This window comes from Manis pentadactyla, chromosome 14, assembly GCF_030020395.1.
Source record: "Manis pentadactyla isolate mManPen7 chromosome 14, mManPen7.hap1, whole genome shotgun sequence".
Classification (NCBI taxonomy): Eukaryota; Metazoa; Chordata; class Mammalia; order Pholidota; family Manidae; genus Manis; species Manis pentadactyla.
Genome location: NC_080032.1, coordinates 87660006 through 87686018, shown reverse-complemented (window position 1 = coordinate 87686018; position 26013 = coordinate 87660006). Strand labels below are relative to the sequence as shown.

General features: G+C 40.9%; 1 protein-coding gene across 2 annotated transcripts in view; it reads right to left on the bottom strand.

Annotated features, from left to right (window-relative positions):
• Positions 1 to 6930, bottom strand: part of PDZRN4 (PDZ domain containing ring finger 4) — a 447294-nt gene extending 440364 nt beyond the window's left edge. Inside the window, exons 1-3 of one of the 2 annotated variants that reach the window (XM_036889592.2) lie at positions 6639 to 6930; positions 5149 to 5235; positions 2932 to 3039 (exon numbers count right to left, since the gene is read on the bottom strand). In XM_036889592.2, the coding sequence (XP_036745487.2) occupies positions 2932 to 3039; positions 5149 to 5235; positions 6639 to 6641 (198 nt within the window). In that variant the 5' untranslated portion in view covers positions 6642 to 6930. The remainder of the gene's footprint in view (positions 1 to 2931; positions 3040 to 5148; positions 5236 to 6638) is intronic. The other variant, XM_057492556.1, reaches the window with a different exon arrangement.
• Between the last annotated feature and the right edge of the window lie 19083 nt (positions 6931 to 26013).

Here is a 26013-nt window from a genome sequence, read left to right as displayed (position 1 = left end):
CGCTATTATCTGGGTGTACACTCTGCTGAATTCCTGGTCTATGTGAACTTTTGTGATACTTCAAAATTTCTTTAAGAGCATCTGCTGCCTTTTCAGTCTGCAGTGACTGACACCTAATGTTGTAACTCAAATATCATAACTGATTTCCCTTCTAATCTACATACATATTTTAGCAAACGTGTAAGTGTAAACATCTAGAAACTGCTCAACATGGTTGCTTACGGAGATGGACTCCAAAAACGAATTTACCTTGTATTATTAGTATGTGAAAAATATGACATGAATTCACCTCGTGACTGATTTTTTTTGTCCTTTATGAGTCTTGAATTTGATCAGCTTCCACGGAATGCAGAATATTTTTAAAATAATACTTTGTGAGTTGTTACATGAACCTGTTTTGATGTACTTTAAGCAATTAACATGACAAAATATTTTTAGTATATCGTGACTATTAGTAAAAAATAAATTGTCTAGCAGTTTCTGTTTTTTATTTCAGTCAGTCACATATCACTGAATTCAAAGCATCTGGAATGTGCCAGACTATGGCAGGTCATACGGATAGTTTCAAATATCTGAGCTATTTATATACTTTATACTGCTAACAAATATATTTGTTGCACCAAGTGTGTGTCAGCATGATCATTTAAAATTAAAAAACTGAAAGAAATAATCCATTAAATTAGTTCAATAAACAAATCATTGAGCACAAAAATGGGAACGAAATTATTTTAAAATCTGATTTTCTGTCTCTGTACATTTTAAATTAATCAATATTTTATTATTAATTTCCCATTAGTAGAACATATGTGAAGTTGACTGCACCATAATGGCAGATGAACTAAAATAATTGACAAGCATTAAATATTTCGAATTTTAACTGTTAGGGATGTTTTATACATATATGTGCACAAAAACAGCATGGTACTTATTTAAATATATATATTAAAGTCACACAAATATCTATTCACTTTTAAAAGTTGATGACATTACTGAACAAATAAGTATGAAAGATTTATTTCTAAGAATCTTCATTCCAAAATATTTCATGCTAAGACCACATTCCAGAAATATGCATATCATCTAATTTCTCAACTCCAAATGTAGTCATATGAATCCATATGATAACAAAAATATGAACATTAATAGTGTACTTGGCATAAAAGATATACTGATAAATTTCCATCAGGACAAATTTCAAATCTTGTCATTAATTGCTAATATATGCACATCAAGGTGAAATAATAATACTGCAGCTAGATATAAATTATTATTTAGATTTCCATGGTTGATCTCTTCACTCTTTATCTTACATGATTTAATAAGGTTGTTATATATATTAGCAACTACATATCCAATGTCTAAATGCAGCTGATTTATCAACCATAGATTTTACAAGATTACCGTTTATGTTAACAAAACCAATGAATTTTTAACAAAAATAGTATATCACAATAAAAAAGACAAACTCTTCTACCTTCTTTTTCTGCAACATTAATGAAGCATATATAATATTGTTACCTAGCTAGAATACATTATTTTTAAGTCCCCAGTATGATTTTCTGTTGTGTGTATATGTGAGTATGTGTGCTAACTGTATATATGCCTTCAGTTGCATCAGCCTTCTAATAGAATTAGATGTAGGCACTGGTTTTTCATTTAACTGGAAAAGCCAAAAAGTTTAGAGATAAGATAGGAAGCAATAAGGACAATTTTTTACTAAAATTATGTGGCCCCTTTAAATCATACTGCACAAACACGAGTAGAAACAAAGATCCTATCTTGAGAAACTGCAGCACATAAATGTTTCCACTAGGCAAATTGTCAAGACTGACTGAACAGCATCAGTGAAAGCAGGTTACACAACTGGAGAAAAACCTTGATGCAAGAGCCCTCTTCAGATAAAGACACAGTTTTTCAAGCCATCTCTCTTACCCTAAGTACCTAGTCAACTCATCTCTAAATGTTACGAGTTCTTTCCCTCAAAAACAGAAAACACTGGCTATTCTATAGTCTACTATTATCCTAGCTCAAATTATTCAAACTCCAAATTTTTTTTTTAATCACAGGTGATGAAGATCTAACACGTTATTCAAAATTTAATAAAGGAAAACCATCTCCATCCTGATAGTTTGTATAGACAATCAGAAAGAAAGCACTAGTGATTATGTCATCTAGAATAAACAGAATTTTCCCAAAAGAATAGTAGAGTCAAATAAACCTTCCAAATTTCTACTGATACTTTTACTGATACATTGGAAATAACACCACTGACAAAAGTAACCTAATGATTTTCAGCAACATTAAATATTATCTCAACCAGTTAAAATTTCAAAAATAACTGCAGTGGTAAATGGCAGTTACCCAATTTCCATTAGCACAACTCAAATTTCACTAACACATACAATATATATTAGAGAAAATGAAGGTTTGCTACCAGGTTTATGCAACAGGGGGAAAAAAAAGCAAAAAACACATGAACAGGAATAACCATATCAAAGTAAGAAATGGTAAAAGGCATTGTTTGGATAATTCCAAACTCGTCATGCAACATACTAATAACAAGTTTAAAGACAGTAGTATTTCCTCATCAAAAATATTCTCCAGTAGAGATTTATTATCCTTTTTTGAAATGTTATAAATAAATCAATCCCTTAATAATCACAAAAATATCTTCATAGGTCATGAGGAGAAGCAAGTTATTAAAGTAAAGATATTCATTAACATGTTTGAAAACTTTTGAGTTATTTGTTCTTTTATCTCAATATGTCATAATTGATATAGTTTAGATATACACTCTAGTTAGATATATATGTGCTAGTTAGATATATACTCTTAATCAGTACTACATCAAGGTAAAACAATCAGTTTGGAAATTTAAAGTGTCCAAATATTTTCTCCATGGATCATCTTTGTGTTTTATGATTGTCTTACCTCAATGATTTTGTCATGAATCTTCAAGCCATCTGGTTTGTCAGCAGGTCCATTTTCCAAAATTTTTGAGACATAAATTCCTTCTGTTGATGTTTCTTCCTCATTATTCTATAAAAAATATAACTATTAGCATTAATAAAGATGGAAACAAAATTTTAAGTTGGATAAAGGGCAATTCAGTGAATGTGACATTGCCAATCCTCCCTAAACATGCATCTCTAGGGATTTGGCACTGAATTTTAACTTACTTAACACCAAATAGTCATTAACAAGATGGCAGCTTTACTGAATGAGCCCAGTGTCTATTTCCAACAAGATTATCCATTTACCTCAGGTGTTTTCAGCACACAAAAAAAGCTATGGGGAAAGGACATATACAAGTTGATATCAACTGGCACCTACGTATTACTTATAAAACATCTTACTTCTAAAAAGATGTAGCAATTAAATAGGGTTAAAGAAAACAAAAAGCATATCCAGCCTCACTATATAATTGGTCATAGTGAGATGTGATCATAGTTTTGAAAATATAATTTAGCTTCATGATATGACAGACTTGGAATTATCGCTCACTATATAATAGACATATTCACAGGGGAGACTTAAGACCTGATTACGTCTACAATTCCAAAGATCAACTCCAAACCACAAGGGAACACATTCAAGGTTAATCTTCATACATTTCCAGGTTAACTTGTTTTACAATAAGCTGTTTAGGCAGTTTCTATTTGAAAATACTAGGCAATTGTATCACCTGTTTGTAACTCCTATTAAGTCAAATTGGTCAGCTTCAGATGCTAACACAGACTGGATACTGCATAATATGTTAAATGAATAAATGAACAGTTAAAATAAGTTGAAATAAGAGATAACTATTTTTGCAATTACACAGGAGATACCATGTTAAAGAAAGACAGTTGATTTGAAATATTTTTGACCTAACTGCTTAAACCTCAAACACAGCCAATATGGTACAAACAGAAAATTCTAGCAAGTCACCAGAAACAAATTATATTACAAAACGTATTTATGGAAAATGCCCAACATCATATGATATACTGTATTATTTTAAATGTCATTTTACCTCATGGCAGATTAAATAAAATTATTTCTCCCTAATAGCCTTCCTTAACATGAATTTTAAGAGGCTCTTAAAAATGTCCAATGTCATCTAAATGTCAAACACCTAACTAGCATTTATGAAAATCTTCCTTAGGGGAAAAGAAAAACTGAAATGATGAAAACACTTCTATCTCTTCCTAATAAATGGGGACTGTTCTAGAAACAGAAACATTTCAGTTGTTAGTTGCTAGGTTTTTGAAATACTAAACAGAAAGAAGGCAGTATGTCACTGCCATCTTGACATAAACAGAGCATACAGCCAACAACTCTAAGATAGTTTCCTTGGATATCATTGGCGATGCAGGATGCAAAAATTTCCTGGAAGTTGATTGGGAGTATTAAAGGACATGATTGCTTTTAAAACTTCACCACCTTTTTCGAGTTATGTTGAAAAGTAAGTTGATGTCGTATTTGAAGGCTGTAAAAGAACTTTGCAACTACAGTATTCGATATAAGTTTATAACTCGTGCATTGGGAAAACAATTGGCACCATGTAGAATATATTATTCATTTGATTAAATGAAGGATTTGACTGGGGGAGCCCAAAATATTTCAAATCAACTGTCTTCCTCTAACATGATATTTCCTAGGTAATTGCAAAAAAAAAAAAACAGTTATCCCTTATTTCAACTTATTTTAACTGCTCATTCTTTTATTTAACATATTATGTGGTGTCCAGTCTGTTAGCATCTGAAAACTGACCAATTTGACTTAAAAAGTAAATACAAACAGGTGATACAATCGCCTAGTATTATCCAATGGAAACTGCCTACACACCTTATTGTAAAATAGGTTAATTTAAAAAGTTTGCCAGTGGGCCTACAGAAGGTAGATAAAATTTGAAATGTACTCTGTTCTTTAAAAAGTAACAAAGAGAAACAAGCTTTTTAGCTGTTGGGTGTTTTTATTTTGTTTTTCTCAAAAAAATCTAGGTATGCTTTGGAACATTTGCACTAGGTATCTGATATTTAATCACAGCATGATTTTAAATATTAAACCATTTGTTCTTCTTACTTAAGATCCACAGATGAAAGTGAGGCCTTCTGTTTATTAGTTTATAAGCAGAGTGACTTACGCAGAAACAAGGTGGATTACCTGATTCAGTCGACCTCCTATAATATTGAATCCCAATGTGTCATTTTCTCTTTCTAACACAATGGTGAGGGGCTTGTATTCTCCATCCTAAAAGAAAATGGATAAAATAACTAGTTACATAAGAAATATAAAAGGAAAACTAAATGGTACAGTAAAGCCTTTTTTCTTTTTACCATAAATAAACCAACACTTGAAAAGGCAAAAACCTTGAAATTAAGGATTAAGGATAGCTGAATCTGGGAGAAGGTTAATATTTTCCTTAGAAGAAATTACTTAAATGAAACAACTGTGCATGTGAGAAAAATATTTTTAAAAATGACTAAATGGTTTTGCATTTCCACACATGCAGCTATCTTTTATCCTAATGCAGCATATAATTCTGACTTCACAGTAATTAAAAATATATTTCTGGTTTAATTTGACATGCATCCTCGTTTTTTCCCCTCTGTTACAGAACAGAAAATAAGTTGCTACAGGATCTGAAAATTATTTTATGTAAAAACTTCACTTTGGAAAATCTTAAGGGATTTAAGGAACAGTGAGCTATTTATAAATGTCAACAGTAATATTTGGATGGCTTCTGTAATGCAGATCTAAGGTTACAGCCATCCTAATTCTAAATAGTATTCTTATTGGGTTTTTTTTTTCATAATTCTTGCACAATTTAAAAAAGAGAGGACTTGTGCTAGGGAAAGTAGCATGTATTTCTTTACTGAATAATAGTTAGCAATAGGAATTACATCCACAACCTGTTTATTAGTAAAAACCAATTTAAACATAAGATGAAACAGTGCCAGACTAGACGCATTTTATTCATGGCTATGGGTATTATTAACTCTCGTAGGAAATTGTGTACCTGGTAATTACTTCTGAATGGTAAAATTCGATAAGCCTCACCCCCACTACAACCCTCATCACCAGCTTTTCCCAGGAGCTTTTCCCAGGCGGTGCACAGAGCGGCCCCCTACTGGTGGTGGGCAAACACTTCTGAAGAGCACAGAGAAGCCCTTTTGATAAATTAGTCTGCAAATCACGGGCAGTGTTCCTGGCTTCTCAGACCCCAGCTTGACTTCTTGCACGGACCTCTCTGCCACAGGACCCTAGCCGTTGCTCCTTTCTATCAGTCTCGCTTCCCTAAGACCTTAAAACCTAAACTGGTAAGACACAGTAAGTTTCTGTGCTGCTCTCCCAGTCTTCCCATTTTGTAAATTTACCTGGATATACAGAAGCTAAAGAAAGAATCAGAGGTAACATCCGGCCTTTTAATAAGCAACTTGCTCTTGTTTATCACAGTAGAAATATTTTAGCTCCTTACACTTCAGTTCTATTTTTTTAGGTTCAAGGACAGAAGGTTCTAAACTCGAAGCCCGAGCTGGAGGCAGGGCAAAGCAGCCCCAAAAGGGAATCGTCCTGAATTGCTCCTCCCGGGACGCTGGCGACCGAAAACAGCTCCTTGAATGGAGCGCCGGCGCCGCTGAAGCCCTGCTCACCATGGCAGCGGCCGGCCACGCCACGCGCCGCGTCCGCGTCCCCTGGCGCAGAAGAAACAGTTTCCTAAACGAGCTGTTCGCACGCGCGGCTGCGGAGAGACCTGCCTGTTCGGTCTGCGTGGAAGGGGGCGGCCCGCGAGCGCGGTTCGGGGCCCGCGGCCTCCGCAAGGACGGGCGGCAGCCGCTGCCGCGGGCGCACCGGGCGGGCGGCCCGACCACGGATGCGACCGCTGTCAGCCCTGCCTCCCCGAGCGCCCCCCGCACGTGCGCGCGCGCGCGCGCACACACACACACACACACTCACGCCACCGCCGGCAAGTCTGGAGGCAGGCTAGCAGCACGGAGGGAAGGGCAGAATGATGAGAACACGTCTAGGAAATCCCATCTCTTACCCTCTCGGCTCGTTACCCGAGACCCCCGCCCTCCTGACTGTCCCAGGACTGAGCGGAAAGTGGGTGAAAACAGGCAGCTGGGTGGGGAAACTAAGTCAAAAAGAGCTACAGGGGTGGTCCGGCTGCGGGGCAGGGGGGAGACGCCGCGGCGCCCGGGGCTCCCTGAGGCCGGCGCGGCCAGGGGCGCCGGGCGGGCGGAGCGCGCCGGGCAGGGGCGAGCGGCTGGGCGCCGCGGACGCTCCCTCCTCCCAGTCCCGAGGCAGGGCCGGGGCGCCCGCGCAGCCAGCGTGCCCCGGCCCATGTGCCCCCCACCGACCCCGGGCGCCGAGCCCCTGCGCTTACCGGGTCCAGGGCGCCGCGGCGGGCGCGAACCGCGCCCCGGGCGAGCCGCTCCTTCAGCCCCGCGGGCGCCGGGACGCAGCCCCGGCGGCGGGCAGCGCGGAGGGCGCAGCGCGGCACGTGCGCCGCCAGCTCGCGCGGCCGGACGGGGCGGCGGCCGCGGGCGCGGTGGTCGCAGCGGCCGCGCAGCTCCCGCCCGAGGCGGCGCAGTGGCGGCACCCGGCAGGGCCCCGCGGGCAGAGGCGTCAGGGCAGCCGGCAGCCGGCGCAGGAGACGCGGCCGCCGCGAGGCGCTGCAGCGCGAGGCCCAGGGCGCCCCCGTGCGGGGCCGCGGGGCGGGGGCTGTGCGCGCAGGGGCGGTTCGGCGCGAAGTTCCGGGCCCGCGCGGGGCCCCCAACGCCGTCGTCGGGACCTGAGAGGCGCCGCCTCCGGGTCGCCCCTGCCCCGCCGCGGAGCCCAGGTGTCCGGCCCGAGCGGTGGGTTCAGGCGGGTCTCGGCCCCGCGTGGATGCGGGGACACCTTTAACCCCACCGGGAGGGAGCCCCGCGGGCGCAGCGTCCTCGCCCGCGCGCCTCTCCGCGGGGTCTTCATCCCCGGCATCCAGCCCATCTGCAATAACGTGTTTGAAACAGATGCGCTTGTTTTCTCTCCGCTCAGCCCGCTACAACCTCACCAGCGACGCGGCTGCGACCTTAGGACATCGTTAGGCGGCGACTCCAGAGCCCGGCTTCCCCAGACGGACCCAGATCTCAGGTGAGTGTCCAGAGGCGGGGTGACGCCTGCCAGCGAAGACGGGGAGAGGCCAGGTGCTCGCCTGGCAGCCCCCCCTGGTCGGGAGGACCTGAACCGGCCCTGCGCCTCCTGCCCAGTGAGGACGCCCTGACCGCAGCCTGCCTCCCAGTTCAGTCGCCACGCCATCCGTCTTGCCTTCCACGGGCGTTTTAACCACTGGGAATGAGAATGGGACGATTTGGGTACCTGGGAAGGAGAGGATTATAAAGGAAAGCTGTGAAATAGCAGGAATTCTTATGGCTGCTTCCGTTTAGTGACCCAGAATACACACATAGATGGGTTCCAAACTGCCCCTTCCTCCAGTTTAATTTTTCAAAGTGTGTAGCATGCCTGGTCTTACCGAAAACACAGAAAGGGGTCCCGCCAAGCCCCCCCTCACCACCTTCTGAACCTTAGCAATGCAGAGCATCCCTACCTGGGTACGCACCGCTTCCGGCATTATCCCGAAGCTGCTTCCGCGTGCTTAGGACGGACTTCCTCAGTTAACCACTGATGATTTCTCACTTCCAGCTGGGCGTCATTCCAGAAAGCTGTGTATTTCATATAGCAACAAAAGGTATCAGTTCAAACCCGAAAACCTCCCGACTTTGTCCTTTAAATCCTTGGTGCTAATTGAAGAATTAGCAAAGGTGAAAAAAAGACCTAATAAGAACCTTTTGTGCCTTCTTTCTGTTTGAAAAATGAGATTTGATGTTCAATTCCAAGCAAAGACCCTGGAGTGGCTTGCCAGCGATTTGATATGTTTTAAACTTGTTTCAAAATAAGATGCTGTCTTTCATATTCTATACGTACAGGTGTATGATAAGTAACGTTTGCCAGAGTGCTCCAGGTTTTTCCCTCCCCTTTGGCCTACCTTACACCAACTAAATAAATGGTAAATTCCTGAATAAATAAGTCATTGAACATTAACAGAATGAGCATATTCTTGTAAACTGCGTAGACCAGGAAAAGCGGAATATTACAGAACTTACTCAAATAATTCTGGCACGAAGGGATCTAGTTCATCTTTTTTGGGCTATTGAAAAAGCTGTGACTTTATAGCTAGGGCTTGGCATTTATTGTCTCACCATAAACGCAATGGCAGTGAGAACATTTTTTAAAAGAGAAGAGATGGAATCCAAAAACATTCTATTGCAGTATTAGGAAAATGAGACTGCAATTACTCTAAAAGAAAAGAAAACAATGGTTATATGATGTCCTTGGTCCACCCGTGTAATTCTTGTAGCAAAAGCAAGGAATGTGAGCAGATTATGATATGACTAATTCCAATTTTGATGGTTAAAGAGAAGATGGATGTCAAAAACCTTGTCCACAGAGAGTAACAAGTTCAAAAATGAGACCATGTGAAGTGAAGCCAAGCGACGAAGTGGGCTGACAGGGAGCTCAGCGAAATCTTTCCCATGAGAAAAGGAAAGCTCCCAGTTCCAGGCCACTTACTCCCTTCCAATCAGTAATCACCACTCAAATTACAAACCCTTTTGATTAATTGCCTTCTCTGAGCTCTTTCTAACTCAGTTTCTTTCTTTTTAAAAATCCTTGATCAGACCTACTTATCTTTCTCACCCTGTTTTCAGCTTCTTTCACAATGTCCTCCTGTGAAATACCTCTTCCATTCCCATGAATCTTTCTGATACACTCAAACTTCCCGAGGAAACATTTTTAGTATCTACCATTTCAACTTAACCTGATTTTCCTCCAGCAACTGAATTTTCCCTCAAGAGACTCTGAACGGATGAAGTAGTTCATTTTTCCAGTCACTAAAATCTCAGAGCTAGGAAAAGCTATGGCATTTATTTCTGAATACATGGACACCTGAATGCAACCTTCACTCACCAACCCACTGCACCAGAAATTCAACTCCTGCTTGCCTGAACCATCGGTTTGAGTCCACAGCTTGCCCAGTGGCTCTAGAAGGCCACCCGTGACTCAGGTTCTGTCCCTTGGAGGCCCTGGCTGGCTTCTCAGGCTGGTTCCCCTCATGGCTGAAGGATAGGTGCCAGTAACCTTCAGTGTTCTCTGCTTCCATACATGTCAAGTGGTCAGGGAGGGGGTTCTTCCCAGAAAAACACATGAAGAAATTTTCCAAATAACATCCTTCCAAAACAGAACAAAATATTCCTTGAGTCTCATTGTCCATAACTGTGTATTCGAGCATTCCAGAACCAGTCACCAGCAAGGACCCACACCTGGAGCTCAGCTTCCCCTGGAGAAATGGGGCTCTGATGGAGAGAAACAAATACCTGAACAAAAGTGTGGTCCTTGCTGGAAAAAGAACAGGTAATAGTGAACTGACTGCTACTATGCTCCTGAAACAGTCCAAAGCTTTCAAAGTATTTTAGCCATTTTCAAGTCAAAACAGCTCTAGGAGGAAAGTATTATTGTCATCATCTTTGTTTTAAAAATAAGGAAACTGAGGCATGGAGAGTTTGAGTGTCTTGCTCAAGGTTTCAGAGTTCTTAGGTGGCAACACTGGATTCAAAATTGGACATCTAGCTTTGGAGACTGTTTTGCTACCCACTAAGCCAAACTGCCTTTGCTACCTACTACACCATCTCCTCTGAAGTCCATGGTGAAGACTCAGATTTTGTAGTCAATGTAGTCCTTAATTTCAATCCTAGAAGCTTTGTATACTAGCTGTGCAATCTTGTAGAAAATGACCTAACCTCTGAATATTAATTTATTTATCTGTAAAATGAGCAAAATAATGACTACCTCACAGTAACTGTGTGAAGTGTAATAAAAGAGTGCTTATTTCTGTGACACATGGCAGGTACTTAATAAACGATAGCCTGTTATTCTCTCTGAGCAAACCTAATTTATGTTAGGGCAATTATACATGTAAAATGTACATAGGATCATAGAATTGGGGTTATTCTATAAATCATACTATGCAAGATATAATCCTTATTCAAATGATGTGAAATATAATTTCACTCAAAATGGTTCCCTAAAACCTGACCCAAATTTTCCAAATATGAATATAAATAAGACTACTGCAATAAACAATAAAACAAACAATAAATATGAATAAAACTACTTCATACACTGTTTCTAAAAAATGCCATTTTTCAGTTGAATAATCTAGAAGAGAGTTGCATATACAAGTACCTTAAACATCAGATTTCTTTTTTATTTTCCCACAGTTATAAAATTCAACCTGCCCATAAGAGTTGGCTCAAAACCAGATTTTCAACTGAATTTGAATCTTGCCAAAATACTTAAGAAATACAAGCCAACAGATGTGGAGAACAATCTGGCAGCTTAGTGACGTCAGGAACAGGTAGCCCTGGCCTGGCACACCTCTCCGGGGGCCTCTCCCCCAGGCCCATCCTTGGTTTCTTGCAGGATAGTCTGGGGACCAGGGAATCACAGGAACCCTAGGCGGTGTCTCCAGAAGCCAGAGGGTGGGGAGAGCCTGTGGGCTCCGCAGGGCTTGCAGTGATCTACAGACACAGCCCACAGCTGAGCCCAAAGCCACGCTGTTTGATTTAAAAATAACCATAAGCATATCTGCAGCAAAAAAACACATTTTTGTAAATTAGAAGCATATGCATTCATAGAACAGCAATGCACATTTTTCAAGGATACATACATATCCAAGGAAACGTATTAGATGCATTAGAGAAGGTGATGATGGGAAGAAGGAAGTGGGAGTGAGGAGTGAGAATAAAAGCAAGAAGAAAGAGAATTGTTCAGACTAATGATGTGAACCATGACCTGAGGATTATGATTATTAACTCAAGTCTCTGTTTCTAAGGCCCAATAAAAACTAAAGAGAAAAAGAAGAGAAGGGAGAAAGAAGAAATGAAGAGAAGGGAGGGGAACCACAGCAGCCTGGCTTCATGCATATCCATTTAGCAGCTTCTCTTTTCATCTTTTCATAGCGGTTCTAATTCAATTTGCATACCTGCGTTATCTCCAAAGCATACTTGCTAAAGATGACTTCATTAATTATATCTACTTATAGTAGGTTCATATACTGACTACAGAGACATTTGGAGATCCCATTGATTGATTTAATCCACACTTATATTAAAAGCAGGAAAAGCAAATTGCCTCTCTATCCGGCTTTGTCCTCTCGGCCTACTGAACATGTGCTCTAGCAGGGTAGTTTCTATAGCTGATTATCAGTCCTGATTTTCACAGCTGGAGAGAGTTCCTATGTAATAAAGGGTAGATTATGTCCATGTATGCATACGTATAGTGGTGCATAAAGATTATATAAATTATTTCTCTGAGATAGTTTTTCTACTATGGGGGTGTAGGTAAACCAAAGACACATATGAAACATTAAGAGAAACTGCGAGGGAAAGACAAACACAGGCACTCAGAATATTCTTCTGGGCTATGGAGACACCCTGAGATTCTGAGATCCAGGGCGGGACCTCACGGATTTGGGGGCAGAGGGAAAGGGACCAGGACTGACAGGGTAGAGAACTGCCTTCCACACAGATACTACAAGAGCAAACACTGACCCAAGGCTTCTTTATCCAGTCCCAGAATCCAGCACAGAATTGGGAAAGAAGCAGAGTATTCAGTAACTAATGTTAGGACAGTCATCTACATATTCGGAACAAAATCCACATCAATTTTGACCAACCTCCATTTGCCCAGGTAAATTCCACATGTACTAAAGAATTAAATATTGAAATTTGTAGAAATCAATCTGAATAAGGGAATATCTTGATAAGTTTGGTTACATTACATTTAAAACTTCTGAATATTAATAAAATAAAAGCAAAAACAAGTAACAAACATGCAGTAGCAGGTTACATATGTATCTCTAAGAAAAAGATTAAAATCCTAGCAGAGAACTGAGCAAAGGGCATTATAGAAAAGAAATAGAAATAACTAAGAAACAAAGGTTAATTTCATTCAGTGAAAGGCATGCTAACTCATTAGAGAAGCAGTAAGACAACACTGTCTAATGGATTCACAAAGATTAATTTGTGATTGAGGGTAAATGTCTACGTGCCTGTGTGTGTCTGTATGTGCAAAGGTCTGTCTGTCTGCCTGCTCTGTGTCTGTGTGTTCATCGGTGAGACTTCCTAGATTTCACATCCCCTGCTGTGGAGAAACATCGCCTTCTTTGCAAAATTTTCTTTAAACTACACAATAAAAAATAATCTAAACAGCCTACACAGTTACAGTGTATAGTAAAATGAAGAAGGGTGGTCTTTTTTATTAGATTCTGGGTCAATTTGACAGCAATATGGAAAAATACCATGACATCATGACCTCTATTTCATACCATACACAACGTTCTAAGCATGAAAGTGATCTAAAGGTAAAAGATAGGTATTCGACATATAAAAGATAAAAGAAAGGTCTTATAAAAAAAACACAGAAGAACATCTCATTATATTGGGCAGGCTACAATTTCTTAAACAATGTAAAAAAGTGTTAACTATAAAATTCTAAAATGATACCTTGGGTGGTAACTAGGATATGTGAATTCGTAGGTTTTGCCTTAAAATTAGATAATCTAAAACGTGTTTGCATGTTGATCTGCCCATTAGAGCTGGAGAATGCAATGATGTAGAAGAAAGCAAGCATTAACGGCATGTGTAATTCTCATTTGTCTTCCCAGATTCTTTATGATTTACACGATTGCTGTGCCACAAATTACCCCAAATTTAGCAGCTGCAAGCAACACACATTTCCTGTCTCAGTTTCTGGGCCTCCAGTATCTGGGCAAGTCCCAGCCAGGTCCTCTGCTGCAGGGCCCCCACAGAGCTGTGGTGAGGGTGCTCGCCGTGGTGGGGGTCATCTGAAGACTCCCCTGGGGAAGGACTCCCTTCCCTTGAGTGTTGGCTGGGCGGCTCAATTGCTTCTAAGCCACAGAATGTGGCAAAGATGATCGGTTGGTAGTTATATGATCAGGCTGCACAAGGTTGCAACTCTGTTTTGCTATCAGACTGTCTGGCCTGGGTGAAGCAAGCTGCACTTCTGGGGAGACTATGTGGGGAGGACCTGAGGATGGATTCTGTCCCACAGACAGCAAGGCGCCCAGTCCTGCCGTCTAACCTCAAGTGACCTTGGAAGCTCATCCTTCCCCAGGGGAGTCTTCAGATGACCCCCACCATGGCAGGCACCCTCACCACAGCTCTGTGGGGACCCTGCAGCAGAGGACCTGGGACTTGCCCAGATACTGGAGGCCTAGAAACTGGGACACAGGAAATGTGTGTTGCTTGCAGCTGCTAAGTTTGGGGTAATTTGTGGCACAGCAATCGTGTAAACCATAAAGAATCTGGGAAGACAAATGAGAAGATCAAGAGGTCAAGTGCTTGGATAGAAACAGGGAACACTTCCACTACATAAAAGGAAAAAAAAGTAAAAAACATGGTACTGTACAAGTTGACTGCTAAATTTGGAAGTGGAATAATGAAGGGGCTCCTGTCTGATTGCATATGTTTTCTAAATAAAGTATTCAGCAACGCCATCAGATGAGAGCGAGGCGGGGGAAGGGATACATCAGCGTGAGGGGACAGGAGAAGGTTTGTTTGCAGGAGTGAATTTGGAGAATGGAAAAGCAAGTATCCTGGGCAAGAGTGGCAGGAGCTTCAAACAACAGCGACTGCTCATTGGAGAGACATCTGCATAGTCCAGAAACTGGGAATACAGGCTGTAGAGCCAGACCACCAGGGTCAGTGCGCTTGGCTCTCCTAGGAGACTGGCACGAACTGAATGACGGACAACAACGGAAACTTACTCTCCCCAGTTCTGGAGACCAAGCCCCATATCCAGCTGTTGACGGCTTACCCTCCCTCTGGAGGCCCTGGGGGAGATCTCCTCCTCGCCTCTCCCTGTGTCTGGGGACTCCAGGCACCCCTGGGCTTATGGCTCCTCACTCCACCCTCTGCCTCTGTGGCCACAGTGCCTCCTCCTCTTCTCTGTGTCTCCAACGTGTGTCTTTCATAAGAACACTTGTCATGGAACCGGGGGCCATCCGGACAATCCAGATGATTCCATCTCAAGATCCTTAATTCAAGTACATATGCAAAAGACCCCTTTTTCAAATAAGGTCATATTCATAAGACTGTGGGTGTTGGAATGTGAACAGGGTTTTTTGCAAGACCCCAGTCAATACCAAGGCCACCTGTGCCAAACTGTGGCTGTGCCTTCCTCCAGTGTCCTTGGGCGGGTAGCTCGCTTCCCTGTGCTTCAGTCTGTTCGTCTGTAACACAGTAACACAGACACTTACGGGAGGAATATTAGATGAGTCAGGATACACATAAAGTGCCTAATTGTTCTCTGTATGCAAATATTAGTCACTAATGGGTTGTGATAAGAGATATGGAAACTATTTACAATGGAAAAGATGATGCATAAGGGCCAGATATGACTAAGGTACAGTTTCCTTCTCTTTTACAATCGTTTACCTGGTCCCTGTTTATCCCTGATGACACCCAGACTTCGGGTCTGACCACAGTAAAATATTCTCAAGGAAGTATTGTCATGTGTTAGTATGTATGTATTTTTTGCATGGTTCATGATTTGGAAACTTTATTATAAAGGCCTTGCTTCTCAAAAAGTGTTCCCTACCAGAGAGGTAATTTGAGAATTGTGATATATTTGTCTTTTGTTTTTGATCAGAGCACTGTCAACAGGATTCTCCAGTAAACACACCAAGGAGAGGAAAAGAGGAGCATAAAGACGTATTTGTAAGGAGCCATAATATTTACCAACGTCAAATAATTTCTGTCCCAATCTGAATCCGACTTCCACCATGTAAGCTATACCATGCTGTTTATCATCCAAGAAAAAGAGGAGCAATTATACCTACAATAGCGGTTCAAAGCTGACTTCCCTGTGTCCATAAGAAGTTGATGTTCTTGTAAACCAGAGTTTCTGTAGAAAGAAAAATTCTTTGTACAATTGTCAAAACTTTTTTATCAGTAGGACTTGGGCCACTGAGGTTTACCAGAAGCCACAGATAGGGGAAACTCAGAATATGACACAGTACCATGCCCACTTGATATTTTCAGAGAGAGAGAGAGGAAAGGAGGCGAGGCGGCCATTCACATGGACCTCTCTCTCCATGTCCTTCCCCCTCTGGGGCTAAATCCCACAGGACATTGTTAGAACAGCGGGCTGCCAGCCTGCCTCCTCGCCGAGCGGGAGCATTGCAAACTCCCTTGGAAATGCTCAGCACCTGGGACAGCAGCCCCCCTGCCTGTTGCTCTCTGATTCTGCACAGCGCGGTGTGGACGTCACCAGGCGCTCCAGGTAGGCGGTTACAGAAAATTAGATAAATGGAAAGAGCACAGCGATTGCCACGGGGGAGGGAGACATGACCCTGAAACGGAGACGTCAGAGCAGACAGGCCAAAACTGTGGTCAGCCGGACCAAGAAGAAACAGTCATAAACACTGCAGCACCAAAGGGTCGAGCAAGAGCAGCCAGACGGGGAAACACGGAGCCCGAGGCTGGCCGTGAGCGGCTTTGTCTGCCACGGAGGGAGATCCCAGAACTCGGCACGGTGGTTTAAAACTGGGGCAGCCTGGGGAGAAGCAGAAAGAGACGGTCGTCCCTCAAGGCCTTTCCTGGGCTCACATGAGGCCACAGGTTCGTCGGTCTCACCCTCAGCGACACGCACCAGCCGGAGCCCCAGGGGTACCAGTGGACCTGCGGCCTCCGTCCTGCTCGGGCGTCACAGGAACTTACAAACTCGAGCCCACATGGAGATGCCAGCTTAGCTGGAAGGGGTGGAGCAGACGCGTCCTGATGGCAGGGGGTGGTGGAGGGCCTCTTAAACGCTGGGCATTTATCTAAAGAAGACTGATTTTACCCCCCCAAAAAAGACAGTTTAAACCAAAGGTCATTTTCACTAAAAAGCGTGCGTCCTTCCTCCCCTCAGCACTCCGGGATGCAGGCTCAGGGGCCAGAAGAGGTTTGCCACAGATCATGAAGAAGCTGTAATTATATGCACATCAAGGACGGAGCGTTAAGGTTTGGACATGGTCGCACCCCGTGTGGTGGCTTCGTACGGGGCCGTTTAGCTAAGCTGCACTGAGGTTCTGAGGATTCCCTTCCCTGAATGGGTTTGGATTACGATGGGCAAAGAGGGTCCCTGGTGCAGACGCTCTGCGGCAGCCGTGTGCACGCTGGGCAGTGTCCTAGGCCCGCCGGCTCACCGTGTCCCCGTGGACTGACAGCTGCAGTGTCTCCGAATTCTGGGCCGGTTTCAGCGCAGCTCCTTGGCAGTGGTCGGCACTTCCGCACCTCGTCTTAGCAGCTGGAGGCTGAGACCCGTGCAGCGAGGGTGCCCGCGGGTCCAAGTGCCAGGAAAAGACAGAAGCAGGGCCCGGGGAGCCCCGTGGGCCCAGCTCGTCCTCACTTGCGCCGGCCGGTGCTCGCTCCCCCACCTCACGTCCACCCCCCCCTTCCTCGCTGCTGACCCTCGCTGGCTTCAGACACACGAGCATCACATCGGACCGCCCACCCACGCCTGCCTCCCCCACGAGGTCTGTACCTATAATCAACGGCCACGCCTCCCAGATGCTTCCGCTCCCGTGATGGGGTCCGGGAGGTGGTGACAAACCCGTTATTATCTTAGTATTTCAGATAAAGCTGAACAAGGTTAAGTAATTGACCTCAACTCACACAGCCCCTCAGGGCAGCCCGGGGTTTGGACCCGGATTTCTCAGGCTCCACTCTCCTTCTCCCAAAGTGGGCTTTCAGCAATCATTGTCCTTCCTGGGCCGTCACTGCATCATGTTAGTTGTCACCTATCAAACCTCTGGCAGGTCAGAGGGCAGGGAACTCGGGAGAGTGGAGAGTGGGGCCCCTCCCAGCTGCAAAGCCGCGAAGGGCAGGCTCTGGCTGCCTGAGCTTGGAGGTCGCAGTGCCCACACCTCCTGTGGTAAAGTGTCAGGACGCCCACTCTGCGCCAGGCTTCTCTGAGTGTGTTACACGTATCGAATCACTTAATCCTCTGGCGGCTGTGAGAGGGAGGCTTCATTTCTACAGACAAGATTCCTCCATCGGCGGCACAGAGCAGGATTCCAACTCAGAAGGTTGCCCACCAAGCTGGGTTTTCTAAACAAAATGGAGAAGAGGCCGAGATTCCTTGGGAGAGTCTGTGCTTCACTAAAGACTGACTTTATCTACCTTGCAGTCTTGTTAGCAACAATCCCAGAAAAACAAAGGCCTGTCATTTTTTTTAAAAAGATACAGAAAGTAGACAACAAAGTAAGACTTAAGGACTTCTCCCAGCTTTCACCTCAGCTAATTCATCAGTCTTATACTGCTTATAGGATATTAAATTACTAACAAAAGCATAAATTTAGAGCAATTGAATACTGAAACCAGCATTCATATTAACCACTAAAAGAGTCATTAAAGTGAAGTCTCAGGAAAATGGCCAGTGTGCCAAAGCTGTGGATGTCAGAGATTCTTCAAGTGTCCACAGAAAACTTTTCAACACTAGGATTTTTGCTTAGTGGCTTTGTGTTATAAACGATGGATTCTCCTCCTTTCCAGGAAATCTGTCTAATTACATTTAACTGTGAGAAGTTGTGTCTGTAACAATAGCCTAAAGGCCCCCAGCATTGAGCTGACATTAACTGGATGGAGAAGTGAAGTATGAAGAGGAAGCCAGTTTCTTTGTATAAACACAAAGAAAGAAAAACGAAAAACGAAAAAAAGAAGGACATCAGAGGATTTCCAGAGGGTTTAGTTCTTGGAATTAAGATTTTGAAATGAAGTTTAAATATCATTCCTAAGCCAAGCATCTTAAAGGATCTGTGCAGAGAATCATGAGTATTACTGCTTAAGACATGAGAAGATATCTTCCTACAACTCAAGGAAAATGATCCCACATGTCCTCTTAAAAGCAACATAAAAAAAGGAATTAAAAATAAACTGCAGATGGCTGATAGGCAAACATTAATTTCACCTCATTTTGCTATTATTATTTTTTTCTCCTGTCCGGGCAGGGTCACACTAGAATTAAGAAATGAGCAAGTGAAAAAAAGATTAAGGAACAAATGCATTTAATATCTGACTCTCAAAATGTAAAAAATTAAATTGCTCTTTTTACATTATCCTCAATAGTGTTTTGTAGGTTGAGAACAATGATTCTTCTCATTTCTAGAGGATGTTAGTGTTTACAAAATATTTGTATCCTTTATATGTTTGATCTTCTCTCACATCAGCTCTGTGAGGAAGGAGAGGTGGCAATGATTACTGTTGTACAGAGAAAGAAACTGACTCTCATAATGGATTGTCCAAAGTCACAGGCTAGAATCTGAACCTTAGTCAACTAATTTTAGGATTAACGTTTTTTCCCACATTTAAATTATTTAGCTTTTTTCCTTAGTTTTGAAAAGTTTAACACCAAGAATTAGTGCCTTTTTGCTTCCTAATGTCTTCTCAAAGTTGAGTTTATACACAAAATAGCTATATTTTGAATTACACTTTACAAAATCTATGGATCTTATTCTGCCACAAAGTCCATCTTTCACATAAATGGCACCTAAATACTAAAACCCTTTTTCCCACCATAATATTAAAAAAGCTCTTCTGCAGGTACACATGACCAGAAACATCATTCTCATATTTTTCAGGAAATCTGTTTAATTATAATTAATTCTGAAAAGTTATTCCAAAAATATTCTCTCTCCATTAATCTGATGAACACTTCCAATGGCATCTTGTTAACTACACACTTACTGTATTACTTCCTACAACCAGGTCTCTCTCTAATGTCCGTGCTATGTAGACAAATCAAGTCAACTCAATAAAACAGAAAATTTCAGCCAGAACAATAAGCAAGACCACAGGCCTTAGGTACAGAAACAAGTTACCTATGATTCTCCTATCAACCATTCTTAGACTCTTTCTGTAGAAAGTCAGCTTAGTTTAGGAAGTAACTAAGGGGCATAGTTTTCTACTTAATAAGCTGTTTCTGTTCTTGACCTTTAGAAAATCTTTCGTTCCAAAAAAAATGTACATTTTCCTAATGTAACTCCCTTTATAAGAGCCTGAAGGAAGGTGGGCATTTTTATCTAGTTTTGTGCACTGATGTAACTCTGATGCCCAGAACAGTATCAGACACGTGGTAGATGCTCAACAGAAATTTGTTGAAGGAATGAAGGAAATTTATAAGCAAAGGCTTAGGAGAGAAATTGGGTTCCCATCTATTTTTAAGTAACAGGGATGTGTAGGCAGGATTTCGGCCGTCAGCCTCGCTGATAAAGCTGATGCCTTCTCTTCACTTTAGCTTTCGGTTCTGATGCCTCCACTGAAATCATTCCTATTGCCCACACACTCAGTGCTGGAGGCAGCGGGAAATCAAGGGCTAAAGACAGTGCAGCAGCCTGCGATGGGGCAGGGCAAGAGCCATGGAATCCTGTCTTTCCCAGTCTTTCATCTTTTACTTAACTTCCATTTATGTCTTTCCAACCTCACCTTTAACCACCCTCCACTCATCTGATAAACATTCCCGTTGACACCTTGTCAACGACGCACTCACTGCATTGCTTCCTACAACCAGCTGGAGCCCTGACAGGCATATATCTCTACGAGAGATATATAAAACAGTGAGCAGCAGTCTTGCTAAAAACGGCAAGAAATTGATCCAAGAACTAAGCTATTATGCCAAATCTGCAAATGAAAAATAACGTGTAGTAAAATATTGACCACAACAAAGTACACACAATGAAGATTCAAGTCAACATTTGTTGCTAGCTCTTAGTAGTTCTACTTCAATTATGTCCAGCAAATTGTCAAAAGAAAATGAGCTCTTGTTTTTTTTGAAAACTTCGGTTTTCATTTGTATGTTAAAGGCTGCTCTCTGATGAACTTTGGCATCTAAGTCTCCATGGGGCTTATTCTACTGATATAATGTAAATATGCACTTTCCAAAATGAATATTTCTTTAGTTTTTTCAATATCAAAATGAATTATGGACATTTATTCCAGGAAAAATTGGTTAAATAGGCACATTAAAAGATGCATTTTTATAACTGTTGGGGAAAACGTTTTGAATTGGCATTCAGAAAAATAATCCACTAGAAAAGTTATAATTGTCTAGTCCTTTTGTGTAGTGACTCATAAAATCTCCCAAATTTAATTGTTCTGTGGATGTTACAGTTGGCAGTCTTCCGCTTGAGTCTAGGGCCTAATCTAATAACTGTCTGAAGTAGATTTACAACAGAGAACCTTCTGAAAGGGGGGGTTCTTACTACCTCCTTTTCCTCAAGCAGATTATTTTGATTTGCACATTAATCTGCAGCATACTCTCTGGGTTGGCATGAAATAGCACTTACATTTCTGTAAGTGATTATAATAAAAACAAAAGGTCAATATCATTATTATCTATTTGAAAATGCATTTCTTTGCTTTATGCACAGCACGAGCATTGACCCTTTTTAACTCTCCCCATGACCTATGGGGCTTTGCATCTTTTTGGCACATGTTACATCAGAACACACTCATTCCCTTTACATTTTAAAAGGAGTCATTGCTTCCCACATTCTACTAGAATAATTTATTTTTAAAGAGCCATTCATTTTTCTCCATTTCTAAAATTCCATTTTAAAATTATGTCCTTAATCAACATTGCAAACACCCCTAAGTAAGTGACATCTCAGCAATTTCAAAATTCTGCACATCTCTTTTCCCTCCCTACACATCTCTTGAATTGAAAAAAAACTCTTAGGTATTTTCTGTTAACATTTAAAATAAAGGATACTAATTTATAAGGATGTGAATCTAAACTTACCATATAGTGATGTGAAGCTTTAAATAATGCTGTCCATAAATTTCTTTACATATAAATATTTCTTGAAACACATATAAATTAGTTTACTTTCTAACGAATCAAAAATGACTTTTAATGACATAGTGTCACACTTAGGAGGTCATCTACAGCTTCCATTTTGAGAGTACAGTTGAATAAACTGTGTTCTTCCAGTTCTGAACCTATTAATGTTAAAAAGGCACATGTCACTAAAACAGTCTAATCTAAGGTGAAGGTCATAGCTGAATATTTGGTCTTCTGGAGAAGGGTTAGCAAATTTTGATTTAAGACCAAATCTGACCAGCTATCAGTTTTGTAAATACAGTTTATATATTGTCCATGGCTATTTTTGCAACGACAACAGAGACTGGCCCCTGAGACCTAAAATATTTATGATTTATAGATCCTTTACAGAAAACATTATAGAGCATTATAATTACACTGTGACTACCACACACCTCATCATCACTATCTATAGTCAAATCCTTATGTAACCCACTGATACTTTACAGATCAACCTGATTGTACCATTTTTGTCAGCCACACAGCTTAGAAAACTGAACATCGCACATTAAAAAAGTGGTAAAAATTTTTTTAAAGAATGTCACAGTGTTTCTTAAAATAAGAAAATCAACCAGTGCTTATGATACATCATACAGCAGAAAATAGAATTTCAAAGGTCTATCAGATGTAGAATAGCAGATGAAGAAAATTGCAGGGGAATATGTGTTTGGGTCTAATTAAAGAAACTATATAATGAGAAAGCTAGCCTTATAAATATGAGCTTTTATTTCTTTACTAAATAACCTTTAAACATGTTTGGAGTAAAGTTAAATGCAAATAACTTTAATTTCTAAAATATTAATCATGACAAAAAACCTAGGTAAAATATTTTAGAAAACATTCTTTCCTCTTCCTGCCTACATGCTGATTTTTGAAGCTAGAAATGTGTCCTTTCTACTCTTTAGAACTCTGTACTGATTGTCTTGGTAAATGTAAAATAGAGGTTGGATAAGTGGAAAATCTCTAAAATTCTTATATTTAGGAGAAAAGGGGAACAGAGCTGATTCAATTAGTGTGGATGAATTTGATAGTCTAATTCAAAACTAGATGATTCTTCTTATTGATTGCATGTTAATTATAAGTTTCTTAGAACACTGAAAAATAGATTTTTTTCTCTTAGATTTGAATTATCTCTATGCCTATATAATATTAGTCAGTCGATATTAGAGTATGGTCTTATACTAGTGGGTAGCTATAAAAGTTATTGTTTATTATGTGTCCTAGAATATCAGTATTAATGATTATTCCAGAATTGACTATAGGGAAGATTATGTCTGTATTAGTGGTAGAGCAATAGTTGGAAACTGGACTTGTGGGTGAAAAAGACTGAAGATGAAAAATTAGATTGGCACCCAACAAGATACATATTATTTTTGGTCTAAGTTATATATGGCCTTTTTTTTTTTATTGATTTACTAGAAGTGCCCACAATACTTGGCACATAGCAAACACTAAATAAATACTTTATTCCCTCTTATAGAACTTGGAGTAAAAGCATTGAGGTCTGAATTTGCTTTAACAGAATGCATATCAGAAAAGGAAAAATAACCTAAGCTAACAATTCATTGGTTTGGCAACATGAATGTTACTGGAACCTTGGTATGGAGACATAGATATTTGACTCCCACCCAGAAATTTAGGTAAAAAACAAAACATCAAGTAGCTAGATTAAAAGTAGGCAATAAAATTAAATTAATACTTAATGGTTTATCAGAAATCCTACCCCATGGGTGTGTGCCTACACACGTACTCTACCACACAGATATTTTAAGAAGTTTTTAAAAAAGCTTTAATGAATTTTTAAAAATCTGTTATTCTTACTGCAGATGATTTGTGGTGATGAGCAACTATCATTTCCTTCTCCCTTCTCCCAGCTCCTACGGAAAAACAAATTACTTGCTATATAAAATAGACATATTCAGCAATATTACTAATTGATGGTGTAGCTGCCAAATACCAGGTCACATTCTGACAAAGAATATGACCTAATGTTCCTCAGTAACATTCATCAATCACAAGTCAGAAAATAACCAACACTCAGGATTTTCTTTGGATCAGTCATGTAACTTAACAGTGGCAGTTAGTATAATTAAAGGCCAGTAACCAGATTAAAAAGTCTGAGCTTGTAATTTTTTTTTTACCAAGAAATGATATGTATTAAATGATTTGAGTTGAATCCAAAGTATAGGGAAAATCCCACCAATATGATTAAAGAGTATTTCAATGAATATTTAATGAGCACCTACCGAATGCCCAGTGGAGGGCATGGGGGCGGGGGGGAATGTAATGGTAGAAGATATCGTCTCTGCGACCCATGAATTTACAATGTGATTGGGTAATGCAAACGAGCAGATTTAAGGTCAAAGGCAGAAGCTCAATGGCTAAAAATTGAACACTATAAATCTGAGGATGAGAACGATGCGAATTGGAATGATCAGAGAAGACAACTGCATGGAGGGTAAACTTTGAGAGGATAGGTGAATGGAAGGCCTGTCAGTGGTCCATCCCTCTGGTCCCAACAAGCTGATTTCCACACACCCTTAGCTGAATGGGCAGTAAAAAGGGAACTGTACACCCCACCAATTGTTCAGGGCACAAAAGTTTAACACAATGAAAGATTTTATAGGTAGTCATGCATATTCTGGCCATTAACACTCAAATGGCAATGGAAATTTTGAATATGCACAAACTTATGCAACTGGAATTAGAGGCAGAAACAAAGGCCAAGTATGGAGTCATGAGCAAAATAAAATAATTGACTTTGAGAGATGCAGGAAAACTATTCATCTCAGATGCTAACAGTAGTAAATGAGTGGTTAGCAATACCTAGGCAGCTTGAGTCAGATAGGAAATAATACTGGATCAGCAAGGAGGAAGTCATTGGTACCATTTGAAAAAAGAGAGAGACTAGGAACAAAGACCGGAATGAGTGGGTCCACTGGATAAAAAGCATCATTAATCTTTGGAAAAGTTGGTTAATGAAAGCAAAAAGAGAGAGTTTGCATGTTATCTAGATCATTCTGGAAGTGCTTGGATAACAATCACATTCTTTCAAAAACAAAACGACCATTGCAAATATCATTGTTTTGATGACTATTTTGGTTTATCATAATAGTGGTAAAAAATAAGAATTATTTTCTCCTATAAAAAGTAAAGTTGAGTGCTAAACGTGAACACAGTGAACTGACCATTTAGCATTATATAGGCTAACAATGCAAATTAGGGCAGTTTTCTTTCAGATCATGAGATAGTGTGATGGAAAATTATCCCAACTTGTCAGAATAGAGCATCTCATCGACGTGAAAAGGAGCTGAGGAGGGCAGGGGCTTGCTGTGTTGTGATTTTTATCTAAGCAGCCAAATATCACTCCTTCTCCCAACTAACCTATACTCAGCTTCTCCTTTGGTATTCACCACAACTCAAATACGCTAACTTGAAAAGCTGGAAAAGAAACTGGAAAAAACCCAAGATACTTAAAGGAAAATTAAGGCTTAATTACATTAAAATACATGACACCATGTTACAGCCAGGAATACACATTAAAATCAGAGTGAATTTATCCTATTCTTTCCAGGAAACTAATTATAACATAATCAAGAACATGTCTGTGGAGACAGAGCACCTGCATGTGCCTCTTACTACTTGCATGTCCTCGGGTAAATCACAAAACTTTTCTGTGTCTAGGTTTCCTCATCTTCAGACTGTTAAAGTCACTTCACCTTTTAGGGCTGTTGTGAAGATGAACTCATTTAAGTGTTTAGATCAATGACTGTTGCAAACTGAAAGTTCAAAGTGTTTGCCATTTCACTTACCATTTGCTTCTTTTTAAGGAGTTCAAGTTTCCCAAATGATTTGATGAGTTGTGATGTTATTTCTGAGAGGTGTTAGTAAATAATTGTGTTAAATGTATTTGGGGCTGCTATATGCTACCTTGCAGTGTCTTTATCTTCCACTGTTCATATTACTCTACTCTCACATTTACACCTAGGAACACATGTACTGCACTTTAATATAGAATAAAAATTTTGTGCTCAATCTTCACGT